The following is a 25,325-nucleotide window of genomic DNA, read 5'->3' on the forward strand; positions in this document are numbered from 1 at the left end:
ACGGAAGGCTTCCTGGAGGAGGGCCTCGTGTAGCCAGGACTCCCAGGATGGGTGGGGTCGGGCAGGCCGGGAGGAGGGGGATTATTGGTCTTACAAATGGTGGGACTGGTTTGCTGGTTGTCTCCCATCCCACAAGCCAGGGTACCACCTAAGGACATTCCTATGCAAACGGGAGGTGTCCTGTGCTGAGTGGGCACAGCCTCCTGATGTCCTGGTGCAGAGACAAGGCTCCCCTTCTTCCAGGTGTAAGCAGCTGTGTGCCAGGGCAACGGGCCCACAAAAGAGCAGAGGCTGGAGCTAGCCTCTACCCGTCAGCTGGCCACAGCACCCTCCCCGTGGAGGCGGGGGAGAGCGGAGCACAGAACCCTATTCTGGGGTCAGGACTGAGAACCTGGCTCAACAGCCTCCTGGCTGTGTGACCTCCGGCAGTTTCCTTCACCTCTCTGTGCCTCAGTTGGTCTCATGGGCCTTCCCACCTCTAGGAGTCCATCACCAGATCACCTCAACACAAGCTCTGGGAATCTCCTGGGTACGTGGCACACCTCACATGTCATCCCACTTCATCCTCGTGGCACCGCAGTTTACAGACCAGGGCGCTAGAGCTCAGAGAGAGTGGAAAGGCCGTGCGTGGGTGGCACCACTGGCAGGACGCTCCGAGTCCTCTCCAGCAATGTCCTAGGTCACTGCTCGCTCTGGTACATTTGCTCTGAAGTCTTAGTGTCTGCCAAGGATCCTGAGTTCACACTCGGGGGGCAGGGAACTGTCAGCAACGTGTGTCCTTTCAGGCTTCACCAGATTGGAGAGAGAAGCGCGTGAGTGCTCAACAAGGAGAATGCGACAATTAACAGGGTAACATCAAGGTAGTGTTGGGGGGCCGGGCGGAGGGGGAACCAGATGTTCCCACAAAGGCTCCAAAGTCCCACGGGCTCCCCTCGGCCAGTGCACGTGTTTTCTCTCCAGTGGGCCCACTGGGTTTCCAGTGTTCTCTCCTGGAAGGGGAATCCCAAGCTCATATTTATGTTCTGTCTGAAATTAATGCACAGGGAAACTTTCAAATGCTAATCTAGCTGCCAGGATTAGCTGGCCGGATGTGAAGGGACAGAGGTGTTTGTTTTCCTGAGGAAGTGACAGGAGAAGGCTGCGTGGGGGGGATCTGGGGGTGCAGGGGCACCTGGGGGCACCAGGTGGCTTCTGGTGGCCCAAGGAAGGTCCGCCTGGGAAACTGGCAGGGCTGGGCTTCCTCCCTTCTGTCTTGCCAGCCAGGCCGGAGCAGGGCGGGGGCATTTTTAGGTCAGTGAGGACTGAGAGGACGCCTCCCCTGCACCCGGACTTGTGCCAGGAGCTGAGACACCTGGCCAGCGCCCCAGAGGAGATGGCAGCGGGGTGGGCTGGGGGCGGCAGGCGCGCAAACCCTTCCAGGGCGGCGAGGGCCCTGCAGGGAAGGAGGCCCGCTGGGGCTGTGCGGCTAAAGGAAGGTCTTTCCCGAAGGAGGACTTAGCGCTTGCAGGGGCATGATGGAAAAGAGGGTGTGGGTGTGGTTCCGGGTGGTTGGAATATGAAGTGAAAGGGGAGGTGGGCCGTGGTGAGGGTCAGCGCAGTGGGACAAGCCAGGGAACTCTGAACCGTGGCAGGATGAGTCTAAGGGGGCAGGTCTCAGCTGGGCCAAAGAACACTGTCCCGGGCTACTGTCCAGCTCTGTAAGGGGGTGAGGGCCCCGTCCCTGGGGGAGCGCAGGCAGAGTCAAGGAGTGCTTGTCCGGCCCACGCATCCGAGATTCAGATACCCTCCAGGGAGCTGGGCATATCTGGCTGGAACCTGATTCTCCCCCTTAGCCATCTGCTCTGCTCCAGACGCTGCCAGAACCCAGGACGTCAGAAGCTAAGAGCCCTGAGCCTTCAGCTCAGCTCTGCTGTTAAATAACGGGAGGATGGATACAAATACCAAGAAAAGCAACCCCACCCTCCATTTCTCCAGAACTCAGCCTGAAGTGGACACTGATTCCTAGTGTCACTTTGACGCCACTACGATGCTTCCGAGGCCAGAACTCCCCAGTGTCACTTAGGTGGAAGGCAGCAGAACTGGGGCTCGCCTGAGCCCGTTCAGGGCTTGGAGTGTGTGTGTTTAAAGGGCATTTCATGGGGGCAGCTGCTGAGGTGGGGGCTCCCTGGGCACCGGGCAGCCTCCCCCTCTGGGGCTGGAGCTGCTTCTGGGCCTCTGACACCTGTCTGAGGGTTGCCCAGCTTGGGGGCCCACTCGGGACCTCCCCCAGTTGTGCACTTCCTCTTAGAAGCATGCCCCCACCTCCCCGCTCCAGGCCCATCCCTCTACACCAATCCTGTTGGTTCTTCTAAAATCCCCAGGGTTTGAGCCTTTTCATTCTCTTTGGACCAGATCCTCTTTCAATTATTACCGGTTAGAGGTGAGGAGGCCTCCCCCTTGCACCCCACCCTATCGGTAGGACAGAAGCCCTGGGGTTTGGGCCACTCTGCACCCTGAGGGCTGGAGCCAGGAGAGGCTCCTCCGCGAACTGTTAGGGACCTCCTACCCAGCAGGCACGTGCCAGGCCCTGGGGACGCTGAGACCGGCCAGACACGGTAGCCTTTCCTCCTGGGGCCTGACACTACTCGGGACCCACACGATCACCATGCAGAGTGGTTCAAGGTCACGGCAAGGCACCGGGGGGAGCCCCAGAGACAGAGCCTGTGATGGGTTCTGTGACCCAGGGGGTGGTGCCCAGCCCAGGGCTCACTGCTCTACAACATCCAGATGCTCCTTTCCTAGATTTACAGCACCCGGGACCCCAGGAGAGCTCCCTGCTGGCCTACGTGCTCCTGAGCCTCACTGTCACTTGGAGCTGAGGCCAGCTCTGGGGTCTCCGTGTAGTGACCTTGCCGGGGCCTCAGAGGCCACAGAAGTCCCGTCCTTGGGGGACTGCAGGCTCTGAGGGGCCAGGACTCGGAAGTATTTAGGACACCAAGAGCTCACATTTATCCAGTGACGGCACTGCCCTGGGGCCTGAGTGGGGCCAGTGCCAGCCACCCCGACTCTCAGGCTCATTGTCGAGAGGAGGAACCTGACGGCAGAGAAGCCAAGTACCTGGTCTGCCCAGGCCATTTCCTCTAAGGAGAAGCACCAGGTTTCCAACCCAGGCGGTCTGGCTCCAAAGCCCATGCTTGGAATCTAGACTACTTTCTTCTCTGGCCTTCGTTCACGGCCTAGCAAGAGTGCTGAGCCCATGGCCGATGGTCCATAAATCCTGGCTCACAGACGCAGCCTAGGACATGGCCCTCCGTCCTCCACTGTCCCCCACCCACAGGGCAGGGTTGGCTCCAGTGGGGGACAAGCCAGCAGATGGGATGTTCCTCTGGCTGGCTGGCTGCTCTGGGCTGAAACAGGAAGGGTGACTCTGGCCAGGGATCACAGCCCGGAGCAGGCGTGCCAGCTGCCAGATGTGAACATGGTGGGAAGCAGGGCCCTTTGAAGCTCCGTTGGAAATTCTGAAGCACTTCCGGATGCTGTGGCCTCATGTTCCAGCGTGGGGAGTGTGGCAGGCCATGGGCGTTCCCCCGGGAGAGGAGAAGGCAGCTGGGTGTGGGCTGCCTGCTTGCTGGGTCCCTCATTTCTAAGGTTCAAAGGCCTCATGTGGGACATGGCTGCTCTTCTGTGCTCAGCCGTGAGCTCTGCCCCTGAGGCTACCAAGTGGAGAAGCCAGGTGGGAGGGAGGTGGGTGTGAGTATTGTCCTGAGGACCATGGGCATGGTGAGGAACCAGAAGGCAGCTGGACCAGCATCAGGAAAAAATGTAACTGGTTTCCACCTCCTCCAGGAAGCCTTCTCTGACTTACCTTCCTTCCTAGACTGGGGACGACAAATGTGCTCAGCACAAGCAGGGCTGTGATAAGGAAATCCTGCAGGGCTGTGGGAGCGTAGAGAGGAGGTGATGGAAAGCCCAGACAGGAGAGGAAAAGGGTACCATCAGCAGAACAGAGGGTCCAAGTGGCAGCTGGATGTTTTTTGGGGGGAGGGAACTGGCCACCAGTAAGAAGGGCCTATCAACGTGACCATCGTTCCACTCCAGTTCCATTTCTCTCACTTGCCATCTGCCCCTTGATGTCCCTGTCTGCCAAATGGAATAATAAATACCATCCTGCCTCCTCTAAGAGGACTCGAGGACACAAGGGTCATATGGATGTCCTTCAGGCAGGAGATGCCACTGGCAGGATGCTGTGGCCGCTGCTATTAACATGAAAGATGTTACGGTGGTCGGTAGGCTGGGCTTCTAGCCCTTCTCTCAAGCAGAGGTCTTCACCTCAATCGGCCTGTGTCCTGGTCCCCGGAGTGCTTCTGAGTGTGAGCCTGCGGCCCTGGGCTCCCCCTAACGCTGGGTGAGCTGGATGTGCGGGTGCTCGGCGGCAGCTGGGGCACCTCTCTCTGCTGCACACACAGCCCGCCTGAGGGCTCTTCGAATCCCACTCCCCGTCTGGACCTCTGTTCCAGGTGGGGCAGGTGGCAGCAGCCCCGCAGGGAGGGATCTTAGCTCCCACACCCTCCCACGAATCTAAGGGTGACTGAAGCAAACTACACTAGAACGGGAGAAGCCCGGATGATAGGCTGCTGGGGTGTTAGAGCCACCCCACTCGAGAACAAGAGGATCAAAGGGCTTTGGAAGGTCAGAAGGTAGAACCATATTCAGATTGTAGCACTTCAGGGTTCTGGAAAGTACGGTAACTATCAGTTCTAGCGTTTGAAGTGAATGGGACCTAGTGATTACGTGGTCCACCTTCGGGTCTGGTTTGCATCTCCAGCCCAGCTCTGCCAACCTCTACATCACTTAGTCCATTCCAGATTCTGGGATAGCTGACAAGTAAACACATCTCAAGAAGGCCCAATTCCCCGGAGCTAGGGACAAAATTACAATTTTCTTTTAGTGCCCAGGACACAGACTTCCTTCCCCGCTTCTGCGGGGCCCAGGCGATACCGTGTGACTACACCTAATGAACTTGATTCGGATTTTGGGCCATTTGGTCTTTGTAGAATGTCTCCTGGGTGTTGGCGATTCTGGGAAGGCGTGGGCCCTGCCGTGGGGTAGCTCCCACACAGTGGGATGCTCACTGAGCAGGGGGTGCTGGCCAAAATCAGGAGAAGGCCCAGGGCACAGCATTCACATTTACACCCTGGCTGTTCGGTGTTGCTGTGACTGGAGCCCCCACAGGTTGGCGGGCCCTCACTGCCGGTCAGTGTCTGTGCTCCTAGCGGTCGGAGCAGATCTCGGGGCCCAGGGCCGACATCACCAGTCAATCAAGACCTTTTCTGTGCTGAACCCGGATGTGGCTTTATTATCCTCTACGCCACCAGGCTCCAGGCAGCCACCACGCATCGATCGCAGTCGGCCCAGAGACCTGCTTAACTTCCTGTCCATGCCAGTTCTTACGGCCAGTCTTGCTTGCATTTACGCCAATGTTCTCTCTTTAAACCGAGAACCCTCCTCCACTTGCTTCCTCATTCTCTGCAGATGACTTCCCCCCCCCCGCCCCCCCTAGAAAGTGGAGCTCTGATTAGAAAGCCATCGGGTGACTTTCCCACTAGCAAGTACCCGTCTGCCGGCCTCCTTCCTGCTTCAATTGCAGGTAAGGAGGTGGCCTTTACCCATGCCGGACCCTCTACTTGAGCTCTGGCCCCACTCTTCCTGCCTCCTTGGAAGCCTGGGTGAGTATTTTTCCCCTCTGAGCAGCCTCACCCCTCCTATGGCATTCTTTCCATCACATTTCAGGCATGCTCAGTTCTGTCCCATGGTAAGAAAAGGGGGTAGGCAGGGGGGACAGTATAGTTACCAACTTTTTCTTTGGTCAAGTAAGGCCTCTGAAAGCTCCCTTTGCTTTATATTACCACTTTTTTTTGTTTGTTTTTTTTTTTTAAAGCAAAAGATATTTGTTTAACTTCAAACATGGTAGAAAGGAGATAATTTCAGAATATTAGATGAGCTTGTAAATTAAAGACATTTAGTTAATAAAAACTCATTACCTCATACCTATTTTTCTGCTACTTACAGAGGAACAGAAATCCAAGAACCTGCACAAGATCTCTGGGGGACCGGCAGGCTCAGCTTGTCCTTGAGCCTGAGAGTGGAGAATTAGGCCTTCCCTCCCCTGGGGGCGGGCACTCCTTTCCATGGCAGTGGTCTAGGTCGCTCCAGAACATCTAGGTTTGCACACTGGCCGCAGCCACCTCCTGGAGAGGCAGGGCTTCCGTCTGGGTCTCTAGATGTCACCCAGGACTACTGAGAACTATCACCCATGTTCACACCCTGGGTGCCCCTGAACCCACTGAATAACCTTCAATAGGGGTCAAATAGAGCCTTGCTACAGAAACATCACTGACACCACCGACACTGACATCACTGACACTACTCTTCTGTGGGATGTTCCAGATAAAAAGATGCCCTTCCCACAATTGTAACCATTTCTGGAATTCTAGAGCAAGGGCCCCATGCATGGAGGAAACCGTGAGGACTGGGACCCTAAAACCAGGGCTCAGGTTGAAAGTCCGCCTGTGTGGCCTTGAGGAAGCTGTTATTCCTCTCTGGGACTTAAGCTTCCTTCTGCAAAGGGAGTATCATAAACCCCACCTCATGGAGTCATTGCAGGGATCCAAGGTAAGATACCCCACGAGCGTGGAGTGGTGGCTGGCTCGCAGGAGGAGTTTTTATTTATAAAGATCCCTCCACCGTGGCTGAGAATTTTAACCCGTGATCTATAATGAACATACTGAGCACAATCTGATGAGGCAGGTATCTTCATTTTGCAGATGAAGAGACTGAGGCCCTCGGAGGGGAAATGGCTTTCCCAGGGTCTCTTAGCTGACAGTGGTGGAGGCACACTTTACACCCAGGCATCCTGACACCAAACCTCCTACTCTTTGTCCCGAATGTCTCCATAGAGCAGAACAGAGAGGGGGTGGCCAACTGCCATCAGCACTGGAAACCCCAGTCTGTGCCCCTGGGCATTCAGGAAGGATTCTGGAGCAGTGGTGGGCTGGGGAAGGGTCTGGACGGGCACTGTGGGAGGGAAGGGCAGACGGGGGAGGCTCTCCAGAGCCTCAGAGCCCGAGGCTGGCCTCTAAGGCTGGTCTGTCAGAGAACAGCAGAAGCTCAGCAGGGGCCTGGTTCAGCATCACGTTTCTGTTTTCTGACATTTTTCCTAGAGACACCATGAACCTGGATCTGAGAGGCCTTTGCATGAGCAGCCACGCCTGGGGGATGGGTAGGCCTGTTTCCAGGGGCAGAGGCCCTCCCCTGCTTCTCATAGCCTTGGGGGACCTGGGCCTTGTTTGAGGACCAGACAGAGAATGTGCAGTAAGAGTCAGTGCCCGATGGTCTAGGGGGGCCAGGGATGGGACTGACAGGCGCCCAGACAGGAGCATGTAGAGGACTAGAGTGTCTGCAGCTTGTCTGAAGGCTGCACACTGCCCAAGATGCTCATCCTAGCGGGGCACGCAAATCTTCGGCTGGGCATAGGATGTGGGATGCGGGAGCCACATGGCCGTAAGAACGCCATGAGGCAGGTGTGGACTTTTCTGGCTGCGGGCCGTGTGGACGTGTCCCATGCCAATACAGTGGCTGTCACACGTCTGCACAGCTGGCTCCCTGACTACACCTAAGAACAGAGCCCCCTAGATCAGAGCTCCTGAGCCTGGGCTCCAGTCTGGCCTCCGTCCCTGACTTGCCAGGAGCTTCCCCCGTATCTTGGCCTATAGGGACCTCAGCGTGTCCTGGGCTCGGAAGAGGTGGGCAGGCTTGAGTTTGGAGGCTGCATCCAGCTTTGAAATTCTCAGGTTGAGGGTAGATGTGCAGCACAGTGTAGACCATTGTTTCTGGGGCGGCTGGGCCTCCAGTGGCAGCTGCCGGCAAGATCTGTGCAGGGCTCTGGGCTTATTATTGGACAGCAGGCCTCTGAGAGCCGAGGTGGAGCTCACATTGCCCTGACCTGTCCACCAGGCCCAGCTGAGACCAGGAGGAGAAGATCTGGTCCATATTCATTCACTTGTTTGTCCTTCCGCTCATTCATTCTTTCATACACTCATCAAGCTTGAAACCTATTACATGCTACTAGAGACACAGGGTGAGTATGTGGCGCGTGCCCTCCCAGAACTCAAGGCGGGGTGGGAGACAGAGCCAGCAGGGGTCACCGGCTATGTTGTGGGGAGCAGCCTACAGGCAACGAAGGCTGGGCTGGGGCTAATGGAGGCTTGGATGGGGACAGTGGCCCTGGGGATGGACAGAGTAGATGGATATGAGCCTTTTCAGGGGTCTGTCAACTGGACCAGCCAGGGACCAGCTGGATTTCAAAGATGGGGAAGAAAGTGGAGGTGGGCATGGTCCCTGAGTGGACATTTGTGTCTCCACGGACGTGGGTTTCAGGAGAAGCAGGCCGGTGCCCAGAGACCACACTGCTGTGATTTTCATCTCCAGCCTCTCCTGTTTCCTCACCTGCAGGGAAGAGCTAGCCTCGGACCCTGGTGGCTCTGGTCTCAGGCCCTGGGACAGGTGGGGCATGTGCAATGCTGAATCTCTTGCTGGCCTCCCTCAAGGACGAGGCTCACCAGGGGCTCCTCTTACACTTGGAGAGAAGCCTGGTGGCTGGCTTGACTCAGAATGCCTCCCCATTTATAGTCAGTGAAGGGCCATTCGGAGCAGGAGCACTGCCCAGATGCCCATGGAGGGAGCAGTAGGGAGGCAGCTGGATGCTGACCAGGTGTGTTGGGGAGCACTTACTCTCCTCACCACCCACAAAGCTGTCCTGACTCATGCCTGGTCCCCAGGATGTGTTCTGCACCTGGACAGTAGCCTTGCCCTCTCCATTAGCCAAGGTCCTGCTCCTGCTGGCTTCTCCGGACACCCCTATGGGAACCCCTCTCCTCTGAAAACTGTTTAAGTAGCCGCTGGAATCACCAATTGCCCAAGTACTTTCTGAATCCTTCTGTTCAGATGAGGAAACTGAGGCTGCCAGAGGGGAAGGGAGGCCGTGGCAGTGCTCCCACACAATCTGGGACTTTTCTGGTCCAGCTGCAGGTGTGGCTTCACAGAGGCTGTCCCACGAGCCTCTCCTGTGCTGAGGGCCCCCCAGGAGGGAAGATAGGCACAGCCGGGGGTCCTGGCTCTCCCCTCGAAGTGTATGGGGTTGAATGCAGAGCGGGGGAGGCAGGCCTCACTCGGTGGATGTGCCCACTGCAGAATTGGCACGGTCCTGGGCTACAGGGACGCGCGGCCTGAGCGGGCAGGCAGGGGAGGGAGGGCGGAGAGGCAGCAGCCGTGAGGGCTCACCCCCAGCACCCCATGCACGGCCCTTCTCCCTTCATTGTCAGGCAGCAGGAGGTGGACGGCACCCATGTGAGCAAGAGATCCATTTCTATCCTGTGGCTCTGCAGGCAAAGCTGACCGACAGAGGAGGCAAATGCGATCCCCTGGTCCCATGGTAGACATCGCTGTCATCACAGGAGACAGCACAGGGAACGGAAGGAGTGAGGGAGGAGAGGGAGGAAGAGACGGGAGGGCCAGCAAGCCTTGCACCTGGACATCGCGCTTCCCTTTGCACAAAGAAGCCAGAGGAGAAGCACCAGGCTCACGGCCCGTGGCGGGGTGATCAAGCTTGTAGTGACTCAGGGTGCTGACGATGACGGTGAGGGAGCCCCAGCCTGAGTCCCTACCATTAGGTAATTGAAATGTTACCGCTAATCTGTCTAACGCTTCCCCAGATAGCAGTTTTCAATTCATCAGATGATCATTGCTATCACCGCCCATGCACGGAAGAGGGGCCTGAGCCCTTGCAGGTACCGGGCAAGGTCAAGCGGCCCCAAGCGGGCCGGGCCGGGCCACAGGTCGGGGTGTGGGGCGCCGGAGCTTACAGGCGTGGCCCGGCTCCACCGGGTAGGCTCCAGGCTGGGCTGCCAGGGGCCCCGGCTCCCGTCTGAGCCCTCCGAATGGCCTCCTGGGGCGCGAGGGGCTCCCGAAGCCGCCCGGCCCTGGCTCGGCCCCTCCTCTGGCCCACGGGGCCTAATGCAGGAGAAGCCTTGGCTGGAAACCGTGGAGTGGGCCGCGTGGCTTGCCCTGCTCTGTCCGGCCTGCGCCTCCTCCTGCATGAAGGACAGACCAGGACAGGGTCTACGGAACCTCCCAGCCCCCCACGATTCTGCAAGCAGGCCCTTCCCCACGCCGGCCCAAACCTGCTCCGAAGGCGAAGAAGCAGATCTTGTCCTCGTTCTCCTGCAGAAGCGCCATGACCCTCTTCCCCATCCGCTCGTTCCTCTTGTAGATGAGCTCGTGGCGGAAGTAGCTGTCGATCTCCTGGGCCGTCACTTGCTCGTGCGGCGGGAGGGTGGTGTTGATGAAGCTGGGCAGCTGCAAGGGCAAGACAGAGGCGCCCTCAGTGCTCCCGGGCCGGGGTGGCCGGGGCTTTACGCAAACGCACCCCGGCAGCGGAGCCTAAGTGCCCCTTCGGTGGGCCACACATTTGGTCTGGGTTTTTCATCAATTCCAAAAACGCTTTGAGAGGAGTGTGGTCATTCCAGTTTTACAGATGAAGAAAGCAAGAGTGGAAAGATCCAGAGACTGAGCAAGGTCACACAGCCACTGAGGTAGCAGTGCGGGGAGGAGAGCCCGGCTGCACGTACGGCTCCCGCGTCTGCCCTGTGGACTCTCAGCTTCCTGATGCCAGGGTCCGCGAGGCAGGACGGTTCTCAGCTCCTTCGCTGTCCTCCCATCAGCCCCCAGCCTGGCGTGCAAGGAATTCGGGTCAGCAAGCGGGTATGGAGGGTCAGCGGAGCTGCCTGGCGGAGCAGAAAGGCCACAGGCGACAGGGGCAGGCCCACCTGGACTCAGGCCCGGTTCTGACGCTCTGGGACTTCGGCCAAGTTACTTAACTTTCCTGGGCTCTAGTTTCCTCGTGTGTGAGACGGGGATTATGTGAGAGCTACGCCCAGGGCACCCTACAGAGATGACAGGAGAGGTCACAGGCTAGTCCCCCAGTGCCGGAGCCCCGGCGGCCACTACCTCCCCTCCACAGCCCCCTGGCTCCCAGGGGAACCCTTCCATCCCTCCTTAAACACTGCAGCTCATGGCCGCCTCCCATTATGATGGTTGAGTCTACAACCTGGCTAGAACTTTCCCCATTTCTCAGCTCCAGGCCCACTGTCCACACCCAGTTCTGTGGCCGGGGGCGGGTGTAGGGGCAGCATCACTGACACGTTGCTGAACTAGGCAGAGAGCTCCCTGAGTCCAGGGACAGAGCTCTTGCCCTTCCTGGCCCCCGGGCCCCACAGAGGGCAGCTGCCCAGCAAGGCTTCTGGAACCATGAACATAAAGTCGTGCTGTCCTTCCCCACTGCACTGCCTCCTCCTGGGCTCTTCCATTCCCAACATTTTGTCTTCCTGGCCTGGATGTCAGGCCCAGGGGTTCTGGCACCATGGCATCCAATGGTGGATGGGGCCTGAGAAGAAGCCACGGGGCCACGGGGGAGACTGAGGCATGAGTCAGAACATACTCTCTATTTCCCACAACCCCTCACTGTCATTCCACCTTCTGAGCTCTTGCCCACAGGATGTCTTGCATCTGGAGTTTCTTCTTCCATCTCTCTCTCTGTCAACTCAGGCCGATGCACAGAACAGGAGGCCTCTCTGATAGATGGGCTAGCTAGGTGGAGCATCTGGCAAGAGACGAAGGTCCTGCAGGGCTTAGCTCCCAAGGGTCATGTGACCCAGCCACATGGCTTTTAGAGCCACTGACAAGTTGTCAACACTCTTTCTGAGGAAAATGGAGACGTCAGCAGAGGCTGAACCTTCAAGGATTTGGACGGGGCCAGGACATCTGTCTCTGATATCTGTTGGGACATCTGTCTCTGATATCTACTGGCCAGGCACCAGGGTGCTCCCCAGAGTGGGAGGGGAGGGGCTTTTCCACCACAAACTCCTGATTCACTGTTCTGGGATGACAAGGCAATGATATGACTGATGAAACCTAAACTTGTTCAGTGCACAACCCGAGTGGCTGTGTGCAGCAGCCCTGCCAGTGCCCAGAGATTGGTGCCCAATCAAAGTTGGGGTTTGTTTGGTAAACAGATAAATGGAGGAATGGAGCTTCCACCAGTGATGGGAAGGGCTGATTGGCAGCCCCGACAAAGCAGGCCACATTTGGGCTTGATGCAGCTCCAGGAGAAGCTCCTGAATGGGGGAAGAGTTGTGGCTCAGAGGGTTATTTCTAGAAATGTGGTCCTCTCTGTTCCTCAGGCCTCAGGCAGGGGAGAGAATGTGGATGATGGTGTACCAAGAAATAGATATTTGTTCAATCGGTGAACGAGTGCGTGAGGGAATGAGCTGAGAGGCAGTCAGTGGTTATGGATGCGGGTTCTGGAGTCAGACAGCCAGCATAACCTGGGACGGGGTCCCTCCTTTCCCAGTTACCAGTTGGGTTGCCTGTCTGTAACTAGCAAGTTCCTTGTGCTGTCTGAGACTCTGTGTCCAAATTGGTGACATGGGAGTAATATATGTTGTTGTAGGAATTAAATACAGTCAGTTTTGGAAAGTGCTTATTAGCACAGCACACAGCACAAAGAAAGTCTTGACTACACGTCAGCTTTCTACACCTCGCCTGGGGGACGGAGCGGGCTTTGTCACCTTTCCCCCACGATGGCAGAGGCTACAGTGAAGGGTGGCCTTGGGCAGAGGGTAGAGGCAGGTCCGACAAGTAGAAGCCTTCAGAATCATCAGAGAGTCATGAAGGAAGCATCCTGCTTTCCTTCCCTCCTGCCAAGGGTCCCGGCAGAGGCTCTTCCTCCTGATTCTTGACCATGAATGTGCATTTGTGGAAAGACGAATCTCCATTTGTTCTTTAGGGAGCTAAAGACATTTAACGAGGACAAGAACCAGAAAGGTCAATGTCAAAGCCACGACGGAGTTAGGCTAGCCACCAGGGTTTCCGGGGCTGCCCGGCAGCTGGCAGCCGTTCTCTGCACATTTCAGGCTGACGGGCCCTGGCTCCATGCCAAGGATGGGACTTGGGTTTGGGCCCGGGCTGGGATAGAAACAAATTAATGATGTCATTAGACTTGTCAGGAGCCTTAAATCTCCTGTGACAAGTTTAAGTGCAGGATGTACCATAAAGAGGACATGTCAGGTCCCTGGGGTGCTAGAGCCATGAGCTGGAGGTGGCGTGATGAGATAGATAGGGCAGGGCAGGGGGTAGGGAGTGACTGCAGTGTAGGCTCCCCGGGCGCACAACCAGGACAGGGTCAGGCCTGGTGGTCAAGTGCTCGGGTCTACTGATGTCATTGACCTCGATGGTCTCACCCCTGCTCTTTGGCCCATCCATCCAAAGCCACTTTCCATGAACTTCCATGGGTCTAGCTAGGGGTCAGGCTAGGGGTCACAGAGCACCCTCAGCCTGGGTCTGCTGCCCTGGATGAGGCTCACAGCCCAGGGAGGAGTCCGAGCACTGTGGGATCCGTGCCTTGAGAGGGATGTGGGAGCTTGGAGCCTGGCCCCTGACAGACAACCATGTGTTTGCTTTGTCCAGGACGGTCCAGTTTCATGGCTAGGCTAGACTGCCCCATGCCTGTTACTTATTCTGACCCCTAATTATATTTGACCTTTTACTCTCCAAAGTGTCTGGGTATGGATGGTAAGTATATGGCTACTGTACACCTAACACAGGCTGAGGGCTCAGACAGGGCCTCCTGGGGAAGCGGCCTTCGGGTCCCTGCTAATGATGGGCCATTGATGGTGCAAGGGACCTGGGAGCTTTGGAAGGCTAAGGCATGAGCCATTTCTGAAGGCGAGATGGAGGGGTGGGGAGGCAAGAGAGATCGTGGCTGAGGTACACCCGGCCCCTGCCCCCATCCTGGACCCTGCACCTGTACCTTTGTCCTGCTTCAAGTCTGGACACCGCCAGGGGACCCAGTGCAGTTCACCTGCCAGGGGCAAATCAGGCTCAAAGGAAACCTGAGCCTGCTATCTGCTGAGGTCATCCCATTCCTCCGCCTCTCAGCTCAGTGTCAGCCTCGGCCCCAGCAGGGCCCTGTCCTGCACACTCCTGCCCCCAGCCTGGTTACTTCATGCCCAGGCTACCCTGAGTGTTGACTGGGTCCCCTCGGCCACATAGCTCACTAGCCTCTCCCCCAGCGAATGACACAGGGCAGGGCTCTGGCCCAGAGCTCTCAGACAGGTAGATCAGAGTTAGCTCTCAGAGTCCTGGGCCTCCTCTGCAGGGTCTCCAGATCCTTCCTTCACTGTCTACACTGCATGAAGCATGGAGCACACCCACATGGCTTCCTGGATAGCCATTCCCTGATCCTCCCTCTGTCCCAGCAGGATGGAGCAGCAGGGCAGCAGGACAGAGAAAGGTGCAGGGTGTACAGGGCGGCATGCACGCTCAGCCTGGTCCCCGGTTACACCTCCAGCCCAAACTCACCTCCTCCTCCTGCTCCCTCTTGCCTCTACTGGAACATGCCTCCTCCTCCTGTCCATGGCCAAGTGGGGTTCTTCCCTGACCTCTCACCTTGCAGGCATCCTTCCTTTTTGTCCCAAGTCCATATAAACTCTTGCTCCTGTCACAGGCCCCAGCTGCACCCTGTACTCTCTCTCTCGGAGCAAGGGCTCACACTTGGGTGCCTTTGCTTGGGGAATGTCCCATTCTCTCCTAGGAGACTGGCAGCCCCACAAGGGCTGCTTTCTCCGGCTGCCTTGCCCCTCACCACCCCAGATCCCTTCCCATAGCACTGTGCCTGGTATTTACCAACGATTTCATTCATTCCTTCAGCACCTATGTACAGAGTCCTGCTCTGAGCCAGGCACTGGCCCAGCCAATCAGAATACAGATAAATAAGACAGACCCAAATCCCTGTCCCCAGGGAGCTTATGCTCTAGTGGGGAGGACAAACAATAAATAATCACTTATTGATGAATCAAAATATGAAAGTATGTGAGAAGATGATAGAGACCTCGGCGGGGAAGCAGAGCCTAATAAAGAGGTTGAGGGTGTGGGAGCAGGGGCCAGGCTGCAATTCTCGATCAGAGTTGGGGCCCACCTCCCTTGGATGATGGTGTCTGGGTTAAGATGGGGGTGAGCCCTGCTGATACCTGGGGAAGGGCAAAGGTGAAGCATCCCCAGGGGGCCCATGGAACAGCTGGGAGGCCCACACCCTTGAGTGGTGCATGTGAGGGGAGGACAGAGGACATGGGGCTGGGGGTGAATACCCAGGGCCCACATGGGTCATTACATAGACTGGCTTTTACCCTGAGAAACGTGGGGAGCCACTGCATTGTCCTGAGCAAGGAAGTGATCTGTTCTATCTCAACTGCTTCTTAAATAAGTGGTTAACCAAGCATCATGACGGAAGGCACAGGGACCTAGAGAGGCCTGGGGGGAGCATCTAACTCCATCCGGGGCATCCGGGGGGGCTTCTCGGAGGAAGTAACAATGGGCCATGGCCAAGCAGGAGGAAAAGAGGAGGGAGGAGCCTGAACAGAGGCACAGCGGCATCAACGCACGAATCGCGTGGGGGAGGCTACAGGTGGCACAGGTCAGCAGAGCAAGGTGCATGCGGCGGGGCGCCTGGGCCAGGACACGGTCAGCAGAGGGGAAGGTGGATGCCTGGCAGAGTCATGCTCAGCTCCTCGGGGTGCTCCTCACTCTCTGCCCCACCTGTGGGTGGCTTGACTCAAGGCAGAACACCTTCAGCTGGACTCCAGCCCAAGCTCTAACCACGAGCATCTCCTCAAGGCCTCTAATTTCCCCAGAGGCTGACCTGAATCAGAGGCCCCCTGCTCTTACGAGGCTAAGCTCCTTAAGCCCAAATACAACAGACTCGAGTGCTGCTCTGGATAACTTGGGAACTCAACAATTAAGTGGTGTGGGCTTGCGCAAGTCTCTTTGTGTCTTTGAGCTTCAGTTTCCCCGACTGTAAAATGGAATACCTGCAGAGAGAAGGTTGCCTGCACCTGGCACATCGTAGGTGTCTAATAAACGCCATGTGGGTTCATATGGGCCGGGCCTGTGGAGCTGGGGACCTAAAGGCTCTCTGGGTGGGAGGAGGGGAGCCTCACCTGGGCTGTGTCATGGTTGAAGATGACAGCGTTGAGATCCCCACAGTTGTAGTGCTTGATGAGGTCCTCCGTGGTGTAGGGCGCCTGCAGGCTCCCCGCCCGCACGCTCTCGTGCTGCAGCAGGGTCTGGTTCAGGGCAAACAGCACCTGCGCAGAGGAAAGAGCGAGGAATGAGGGCTGTGATTCTAGATCAGCCGAGGGCCCTGACACCTCCAGGCCCGGCCAGCCTCACTCTGCACTTTGGGGCAGCAGACCCTGAAACGGAGACGGCGCGTGGGGCCTAGGCCTGAGTGGTGCAACCCGAAAGCCTCCGCTGGCCTCTGTTCTCATCTGCAGCCCTTTGTCCACGCAGGCCCCCACATCCAATCTCATAATGTGGCAAAATGAGAACCTAGCTGTGTCTGGGTTTTGGAATGATGGGTGAGTTGGTCTTTTGACTAAATTTGTCTTGTTCCTGTGCTTAGGGAAGCTCTTGAGTGAGCACAGACTAATTCTGCAATCAGGAGCATGGAAAACAAAGCAAGACAAACGAACAAAACAGAGAACCACTTAGATGTCAAGGCCCCCACCAAGACCACTTCTCTCAGGGTCCCCCTCACCCCCAGGCGAGGTCTGAGGAGCCAGGGCTCTCTGAACCGGCCCCATGCTGGCGCCTGGCACGTTCCCTGAAGCTCCTCCGCGCTCTGAGCTGCTCTGCGGGGCCCTGGGAACACAGCTGCACCCTCTCCAAGCCTGCCTGGCACGGGGATCATGTAGAGCACCGGACAACAGTATCAGATGCCCTGTCCCCACGCCCGGGACCGGGATCTCTGAGGGGGAGCCCAGGATGTGTACTTTTAACAGGCTCCCTGGGAACAACGTTAGTGGTCTGATTGCTTCTGGAATGAGGACCACCGCTCTAATGGAACACGGCCTGCCCCAGGTATGAGGGCCCTGAGAGATGATCCCAAATGTCCCATTTTAGATGGGGAAACTGAGGCTCCTAAGGGGAAGGGACTTGCTCAATTCTGCACACCTGGGGCTGGAACTATCCCAGACCCCTCTGGCCGACCAACGGGAGGAGTCTGACCACGATGTCAGTTCTTCAGCACAGGTGCAGGGAAGGCTGCTGCGGGTCTGGGCAGAAGGTCGGAGGCAGTCTCAAGCCACCTGTCCTTGTCGTCGCCTGGCCACCAGCATGCCAGTCCTCAGGACTCGCTCGTGCTGTTTGCACGTCATCATCTGTTTGCCATCTTGGACCACAGTCCCGGGTGGGCCTCTCACCGCACCAGTTCAGTCCCGAGCATCTCCCACTGGGCCCAGTGCAACCTGTCCCACCTGCCCCGTCCCATAGTCATCTGCCACAGTCACCTTTCAAAAGCACAAATCTGATCGTCTTCCTTCCTTCTTTTTTTTTACCCCCTCAAAACTTTCCCAGGTGCCTCCTGCCCTCCAAATAAAGGCCTAGCTCTTCAGTAGAGCCTGCAAGGCGGTGACCTGGCCCCTGCTGTGGTGATGACCTCACTTCCTACCCAGCCCTCGTGCCTCCAAATACCCAACTACTCAGCACTCTTCCGTCTCTGGGCTGCTTCTACCGTGTTCTCTGTGCATGAGAACCTCCCACCTCTGCGCTCCACTTGCAAATTCAGACTTGGCCTTCCAGGCTCTGCTCAAATGTCTTCTCTGGGAAGCAGCTTCTCTGAGCACCTGGGGGCTGAGTCAGGCCTCTCCCCACAGGGGAGGGGTCCCCACAGTCTCCTTGCATGGCAGACTGACCCAGTAGTGGCTCCAAACTTTAACCTGTCCACGTATCCATGCCCTTGGCCGTGGAACTCTGGCTCCCTCTCATTCTGACATTCTGACTCTGGGTATAAGTAACCATGACGCACAAGCACAGAGGCCTGAAGGGCGCCAGTGCTGCTGCTGCCTCTTGTCCCTCCGGGGCCCTGACAGCAGCCTGTGCTAGCCCACCAGGGGTGGGCAGAGCCGAATTGCCTCAGTTGTCCCACCAAGGCCATCCCAGTCCAGCCAGCAGCAGACTCCCAGACTATGTGAGTCAGGACAGCTGAGCCCGGCAGGGGCCCTCTGCCACCGAGTCCAGATACCTGAGCATATGCTCAGTGCTGGTGCTGCCCAGCACAACTGAGGTGATAGACGAGTGACCCGCCATGCTTCTGTTTACCCCGCGTGAACATGACATTGTGCCTGCTATTTAGCCGCCTGGCTTTTCCGTTAGGCTCTGAGCTTCTTGAAGATCGGACTGGTATCTCACTCATTTTGTATCTGCAGCTCTCTGCACAGGGAAGAGAGGATGTCACTCCATCCTTTCCCTAGCACCTTAGTGCCACCTAGTGCCACCTGCTGTGGTCAGTCACTTCGGGTTTCAAGGCTCCTCATTAAGCCCCTCAGACTAGACCCCAGAACTTTGGCACTCTGCATTTGGGGCATGCTGCTTCCATGTGGCATAAGTTTCCACCAGTGGCATCAGCCACATGATTCCAGAACACACGATCTGAACAGAAAAGCTCAGGTAATAAGGGGCATACTGAGGTGGGCAATGGGGCCCTTGGGAGGTCCCCCTCTGCCCATCCTCCCCACACTTTTGTTTCTGGCAGGCAGAGAGCTGGATAGGGCTGGGGTGCAGCAGCCCAGGCTGCACCCTGTAATGAGCTGGCTGGAGATAGGTCAGACCCCACCTCTGAGCCTTCTCCGAACTCTGGCGAGCACCCTGAAATTCAATCCATGACCACCTGGTACAGGGGGTCAATGGCAGCTTGGTGGCTGGGATGAATCACAGTAGGCCGTGGCCCGCCTGTTGCTGTGCACATCACTAAGGCAACAGGCACTTCCTCCCACACAGAACACGCCTCGCATGAAAGCATCCACGTCAAGCTGGAGTGCTCCACTTCTCCTGGGGGCGGGGGCCGGGATGCACAGGCTTCCTGTGACCACACCCTGCCACTGCATACACCTGCTGCTCTTCAGTGTCAGCACCACCTGGCCTTGGTGAGGTCATCTGTTCAAGTGCCCAGAAGACCCTGCTGGAGGGGAAATGGCTCCCCTGGGCCTTTCTAGACACACAGAGTCACTTCTGCAGTCATGTGGCTTTCGTGGAGCTAGGAGGTGTTCCCAGGAGTTGGGTTACAATCTATAGGGTGCTAGGAACGGCCCTGGCGTGTAGTCAGAGAATGCTTGGTCAATAATAAGACTTGAACTTTCCCAAATTGGACCTGGAACGACCCCTGTAGGTCATCTGGTCCAGTGTTTTTTTTTGTTTTTTGTTTTTTGTTTTTTAATGTTTCTTGGCCACAGAATCCTTTTTTACTGTTACTATTTTCCAAAGGACTTAGAACTCCATATGTGGAGCAGATTAAAAAAAAAAAAAAAAAAAGTTGAACTTTTTGTGACTGATGGGAGGAGACCTGCAGCAGAGACCCCAAGCCTCCTTTGTGGAACCCATGGGTCTCCTGGAGCCCAGTCTGAGAACCACTGATCTCATCCTGTGCCCCCATCATGTAAAAGAGACCGGAGACAGAAGCCCAAAGTGGGCAAGAGAGAACTCATCCAGGCCCACGCAGTAAAGCTGGGGGCAGCAGACTCAAAGCCAAGTCTGACGCCCAGCCCAGCACCCTTTGTGGAGCTACAGATTGGGGCTGGATGTCTGGATATTCACTGGCACAGCCCAGGTTCATCCCACACACGTCTTTCCTCTGGAGCCTTATGAAACAGCCAGAAATAGCCACAGAGTATTTATTATTAGCGTGTTCCATATAGAAAACTGAGACCAGATCATTTAAGAGGCATTCCCAGTGTGGCACAGGCAGTGTGGTGGGGCGTGGGTGGAAATCCACGCCTATCATTCTGGACTCTCGTGACCCCTGGGTGAGGTCTATGCCTCCCACCCCTGGTCGTGGCACTTATCCCATTAAGTGTCCATCTCAGGTGATTCCCTGTTCCCTGCCTGTGTAGACCAAAAGCTTGGTAAGGGCAGGAAGCCTGCCTCTCTGTTCATGGGTCACTGCTGGAGCAAAACAGATTTTTCGGGAACCGCTCTGGAAGGCAGACTGTTGACTCCGAGTCACATGCCCTTTCCCTACACCTCTCACCTCCTGGCCATCCTTTGGAACTCATAAAGAGGTCCTCAGCGGTTCATTATAGGGTTGTCATGTTTTTTTGAGCACTTACTCTATGTCAGGCATCTTTTAAGCTAATGTTATTTAATCTTTACAGCAACTCGGAGGTAAGTCTAGTATTAGCTTCAATTTATAGATTTAGAAAACTCAGCCCTACAGCAAAGAGACAGTAAGCAACTCACCAAAGGTGACACAGCTGGACAGGGATGGGACGCATGCTTGGGCTTGGGCAGGCCAGTCCTGGAGCCCATCCTCCTAACTGCCCACTGCCCACTGGGGCCTCCTTCTGCTCTCCCTGGGAGAAGGCCAGCAGAGGTGGTGTCCTGATTCATAGATGGGACACCAAAAAAGCAGACAGTGCCCAAGGCCACATGGCTTGTAAAGGGCAGAGCTGGGCTTCGGAAGGATGTCTGTCTGGTTCCAGACCAGGTTCCCATGACTGGAACTTCAAAATAATATGTGCTTCTTCATGAGCACTCTTGGTGCTTCCAACAGATATAGGGAAACTATACTTATTCATTTAATCAACAAACATTTACTTTCTGTTGATTCTCTGACCTCCCAAGGGCCCCATCACCCACGTCAGTACACTGCTTGTTACCTCTGCAGAGATCTGGGGTCGGTGGATTAATTGGGCTTAGTTTCCACCTCTGTGGGGGCTCATCTCAGAGGCAGACATCCCAACTGACCATGACGGTAGAGGGTGGTAAGTGGGGCCTCTGAGGCCCCATGTACAGGCACAGAAGAGCCTCACCCTGATTTCTGCCTCCCCCTTACTCAACCCTGAATTCCCAAGCCTGGCACTGGTCACAGACTCCCGGGCCTTCACGTCTTCTGCTCCCGGCCACTTTAGAATAACAAACCCTCCTCGCCCAGAGCCTCCGTGGCCCACTCTGGGATAATGTTTATGATAAAGCTTTGACATGGAATAACAAACACTGGGTGGAGGCTAGAGTCCTCTTGCTCCCCCTGGATAACACGTGAGGAGGCCCAGCCACCAGGAGGACCTGAGCCTCCCGGCGCAGCCCCCCTTGCCAGCGCTTGCCCGCCAGGAGCTGGCCCGCGGTGTCTGCGGAGTGTAGGCCCAGAATTTAAACACAGCTTCAAAAGCAGGCTGAGAATGGAGTGAGGCAGGCGCCAGGAGGGTGGGGACAGGTTTATTGTTCCAGATTAGTCTAGTAAACAGTCCTGAATGGGCTGGGGTGGTGAACACCAAGGCCTTGTGCTCACTTGCTGGCCCAGTGCCGTCAGTGAGGAGAAGCAGCAGGACCCCTCTGTCAGAGAACATGCTGCAACCCAGGGCTCCGTGGGCCACGCCTGGCTCTCGGGCTGGGGTTCTGAGGTGGATGATGAGCCCTTCTCACCCACCCTGAAACACAGGGAAATCACAGCAAGGGCCCCAACCCACTCAGCCCTGCTTACTGAGTACCTGCCATGTGCCAGGCACTGTTCTAGATGCTGGCGGTCTGGTTAGGGACAGAACAGACTCAGATCCTGCTCTCATGGAGCTTACATGCTGGGGGTAAACAGAGGATAAACAAAACGATTAGTGAAGCATTGGTATCTAGCATGTTAGACACACACAACAATGATTCCATTGAAGAGGGGATTAAGATGGCCTCCGGCCACTTAGAGCTCCTCATGCCTCTGAGTCAACAGGTAAAGAAGGGAGTCACTGTGCTAGCTGGCATGACTGGTCCTGATGGGCAGGGAAAATGGACTGCTGCCCCACAGGGAGGGGGAGCACAGGACGTCTGCAGCACACCAGATCCCTCAGGGTGCCTCCTCGGATCACCACGCCCAGTGATTAGCCAACGTCAATGGAAAACCACAACAACTCAATCCAGGCAGGACTACTAGTAGCCCAGATCCTTCAGGAATGAAGCTCTGGGTCATCCCACCAGGTGGGAACCGCAACCAGCTGAGGTGCTTGCAAAAGATAAAGGGATTACAGTAGTGATAGTGGAAGGAGAGGAAGGTAGTTCTAAACAGCAGCCGTGAGCACATGACGGGCAGGCAGAAACAGAAGACTCCTTGTCAAGAGTATTTCTCCCTTAGTTTAAGAATATTTGTGTGTGTATAAAATGTTTTCTTCTCTCTCCTCTTTCTTTTTTCTCCCCCGGTATGTAGCATAAGACAAACTGACTTTATGTCATAGCATTTAAGTATTATTAACGCTACATCATAGCATTCAAACAGTGGTATATCAAGGAGAAGAGTACACGTTACCCAAAGGCTTTGCCTCCTCACCTGGGGAAGGCGCTGACATATTCTGGTTGCACGCATGATCATTGTATCACGTTGGGTGGAAGTGTGAACTTGTTATTGTCTTTATTTGGAGATGAAGAATGGTTTAAGGAGATGCTTGTGGGTGCCAAGTTAACAAGGGATGCACTTATGATGGCTGATTTCATTTGTCTGCTTGGCTAGGCCAAGCTACCCAGAGATTTGGTCAACCATTATTTTAGATGTTCCTGTGAAGACACTGTTTAGAGGCGATTGACATTTAAATCAGCAGACTTTGAGTAAAGCAGATTATGCTCCAGAATAACTAGTTGAGGGTGGCCTCATCCAGTAAGTTGAGGCCTTCGTAGAAAAAGACCAACTTCCTTTCTCAAAGAGAATTCTGGTAGCACATTGTCTTTAGGCTGAAACTGTAGCATCAGTTCTTCCCTGGGTCTCCAGCCTGAGCCTACCCTGCAGACTTGGACTTGCTAGCCTTCACCATGTGTAAGCTAATTCCTTAAAAAAAAAAAAAAATCCATCCATCCTACCATCCATCCATCCATCCATCCATCCTATTGATTCTGTTTCTTTGGAAAACCCTAACAAATACAGTATGTATTACAGAGAGAAAATAAAGCAGGAAAGGGGGCAGGGAGTGATGAGGTAAGGGGGGGTGGCAGGTGCAAAGGCCCTGGGTGTACATGAGGAGCAGCAGAGGCCAGGGTGGCAGGAGCTGAGTAAACAAGGAGGACAGAGATGGGAGATGAGGTCAGTATTGGTTAGTATGCCAGGCTCCATGGGCCACTGTAGGGATATTGAGAAACTGTCCTCTACCATAATTCTTCCAGAGAATGGATTGTTCTTTCATGTGACATATGAGGAAACAGGCCTTGAGGATGGTGAAGTCACCTGCGCAGGGTCTTGAGTTGATGAGCTGGAACTGGGATTCCAATTCAGGTCCAGCTGACAGGTACTGGGGTGTTTCTGCGACCCCTGGGCCTGACCTGCCAAGCTATCTCCACCTAGTCGTTGGCAGGAAGAACAGACATAAGGAGACAAACAGGGACTGTGTGGGAGGTCCCACGTCTGAGTGGTCAGCTGGGAAGGAGGGATGCTAGAACCGTAGCAACAGGCCTGGTCAGAGCTGACATGAGCAGAGGAGAGAGGTCACACTTGCCAAGGTAGCCCCCCCGGGGGAGGCCTTCCTGCACTATGGCTCTCTGCCCTGGCCTGTGCAAGTCTCTTTCGTGCCACATTATTCCTGGCCTCGGGACTGTCCCCCTTGCTCCTGCACTGCCTGAAACCACCTTTTCACCCATTAGTTCCCACCCGCCTCTCACTCGGCTGCCCGGGCTCCTTCCTCAGGACATGGGACATCCCTGGGCCGGGGGCCGGCCAGGTTCCTTGGGGGAACCAGCGCTTCTTGGACTCTTATGCTACCCCAGCTTCATGACTGTTCCATGCTGGGCCTGCATACTCCGGGGTGACGTGCCAAGGGCAGGCCCATCATCTGACTTGGTCGCGGCTGTTTCTCCAGCAGAGAGCGTGGTGCCTGACCCCCAGTAAGTGCTTCAGAAATACTTGGAGGATGAATAGAAAGCTGAGTGAGTTAGCCAGCCTGGAACCCCCTGTCCCGAAACCCCCCGTGGAGCAGCTCCCTGCCTTGACCCGCTACCCCCCAGGGCACAGAGCTGGGGTAGCCGAGCCCCCCATGCCTGCCGAGTTGGGGTGGAGGGGAGCTCCGCCTCATGGGAAGGTTTCTCCAGCCTGGGGAAGATTTCCTCAAAGGTTAGAGCCCAGCGGGGTCTGCTGAGGTTTATTTGTGTTATGCTCCCGGCCCCATCGACAGCACCAGAGCCGACGACATCCCTGCTTCCTGCTCAGTGTTCTGAGTCCCCTGGGCCGCCCGCACAGAATCCTGTCTCCGGACACTGGGCTACTGAGAAGCCGGCATCCAAATAAACACGGGGCTTCCTGGAGCCAGGGCCTGGCTCTGGGCTGGCAGGTAGGACCAGAGGTGCAGGCTCCGTCTGAGTCTGTACTATGGAGACCCCGGTAAATCACTTTCCTTCCCTGGGCCTTGGCTTACCCACTCTTGAAAAGGACCAACTCACACATTCATTGAGGGAGCATGTGTGGAGAAGTTCTGTATCAGATGCTGTTCTGGGCCGGACGTACAGCCGTGAACACAAGTAAAGATCCCTGCCCCAACAGGGCTCTCACAGGGAGGAGGGACAGTGAGCAAAACCAAAACCAGCAAAACATCCATGTTAGAGAGTGACAGTGGCTAAGGAGAAAATGAGGCAAAGAATATAAGAAGTGTGTGTGTGGGGGCACTGGGGGTTGACATTTTTGGGATGATGTCCAGTAAAGGCACAAAAAGAAGTGAGGTTGAAGAGGAGATCTGACGGAGAAGGAGCTGAGGGAGGTGGTCCCCTGGACACCAAGAGGAGACTGGTGTGGGGCAGAGGCAGCATGTGTAAAGGCCCTGAGGCAGAGGCAGGCCTGCTGCGTGTGAGAGGCAGGCAGGCCAGTGTGGCTGGAGAGGAGTGAGCCAGGGGGAACAGGTAGCTGAGCTCAGGACCCAACAGAAAACAAGATGGCGCATGGTCAACCATGTGAGCTTTGGTGAGGTAAATGCAACTGCAAGGGTAACTGATGGGAACATAGACAGAGGTGCGGACAGGGGCTGGGGAGCACTGGGGAGAAGCAGGTGGAAGGCTTCCTGCCCCTGGGTCTTAAAGGCAAAGGGGGGGTGAGAGGCCTGGACGTTGGAGGACAGCATGGCTACCCCTTCATGGTCTGGGCCATAGGGGCAGCAGGGAAGAGGGGCGGGCAGGGGCGAACTATCCCAACACTCTTCCCCTCCCGCCTACCTCTCCTGCCAGCCCTTCCCACT

At 56.2% G+C, this 25,325-nt stretch overlaps 1 protein-coding gene across 4 annotated transcripts in view; it reads right to left on the reverse strand.

The window, feature by feature from the left end:
• The window catches only part of TRABD2B (TraB domain containing 2B), a 205,450-nt gene that overhangs the window by 16,281 nt on the left and 163,844 nt on the right, over positions 1-25,325 (reverse strand). For 3 of the 4 annotated variants that reach the window (XM_041738386.1, XM_041738384.1, XM_041738387.1), the window contains exons 3-4: positions 16,089-16,235; positions 10,218-10,392 (exon numbers count right to left, since the gene is read on the reverse strand). In XM_041738386.1, coding sequence (XP_041594320.1) covers positions 10,218-10,392; positions 16,089-16,235 — 322 coding nt within the window. The remainder of the gene's footprint in view (positions 1-10,217; positions 10,393-16,088; positions 16,236-25,325) is intronic. The other variant, XM_041738385.1, reaches the window with a different exon arrangement.

This window comes from Vulpes lagopus, chromosome 23 (assembly GCF_018345385.1).
Source record: "Vulpes lagopus strain Blue_001 chromosome 23, ASM1834538v1, whole genome shotgun sequence".
NCBI lineage: Eukaryota > Metazoa > Chordata > Mammalia > Carnivora > Canidae > Vulpes > Vulpes lagopus.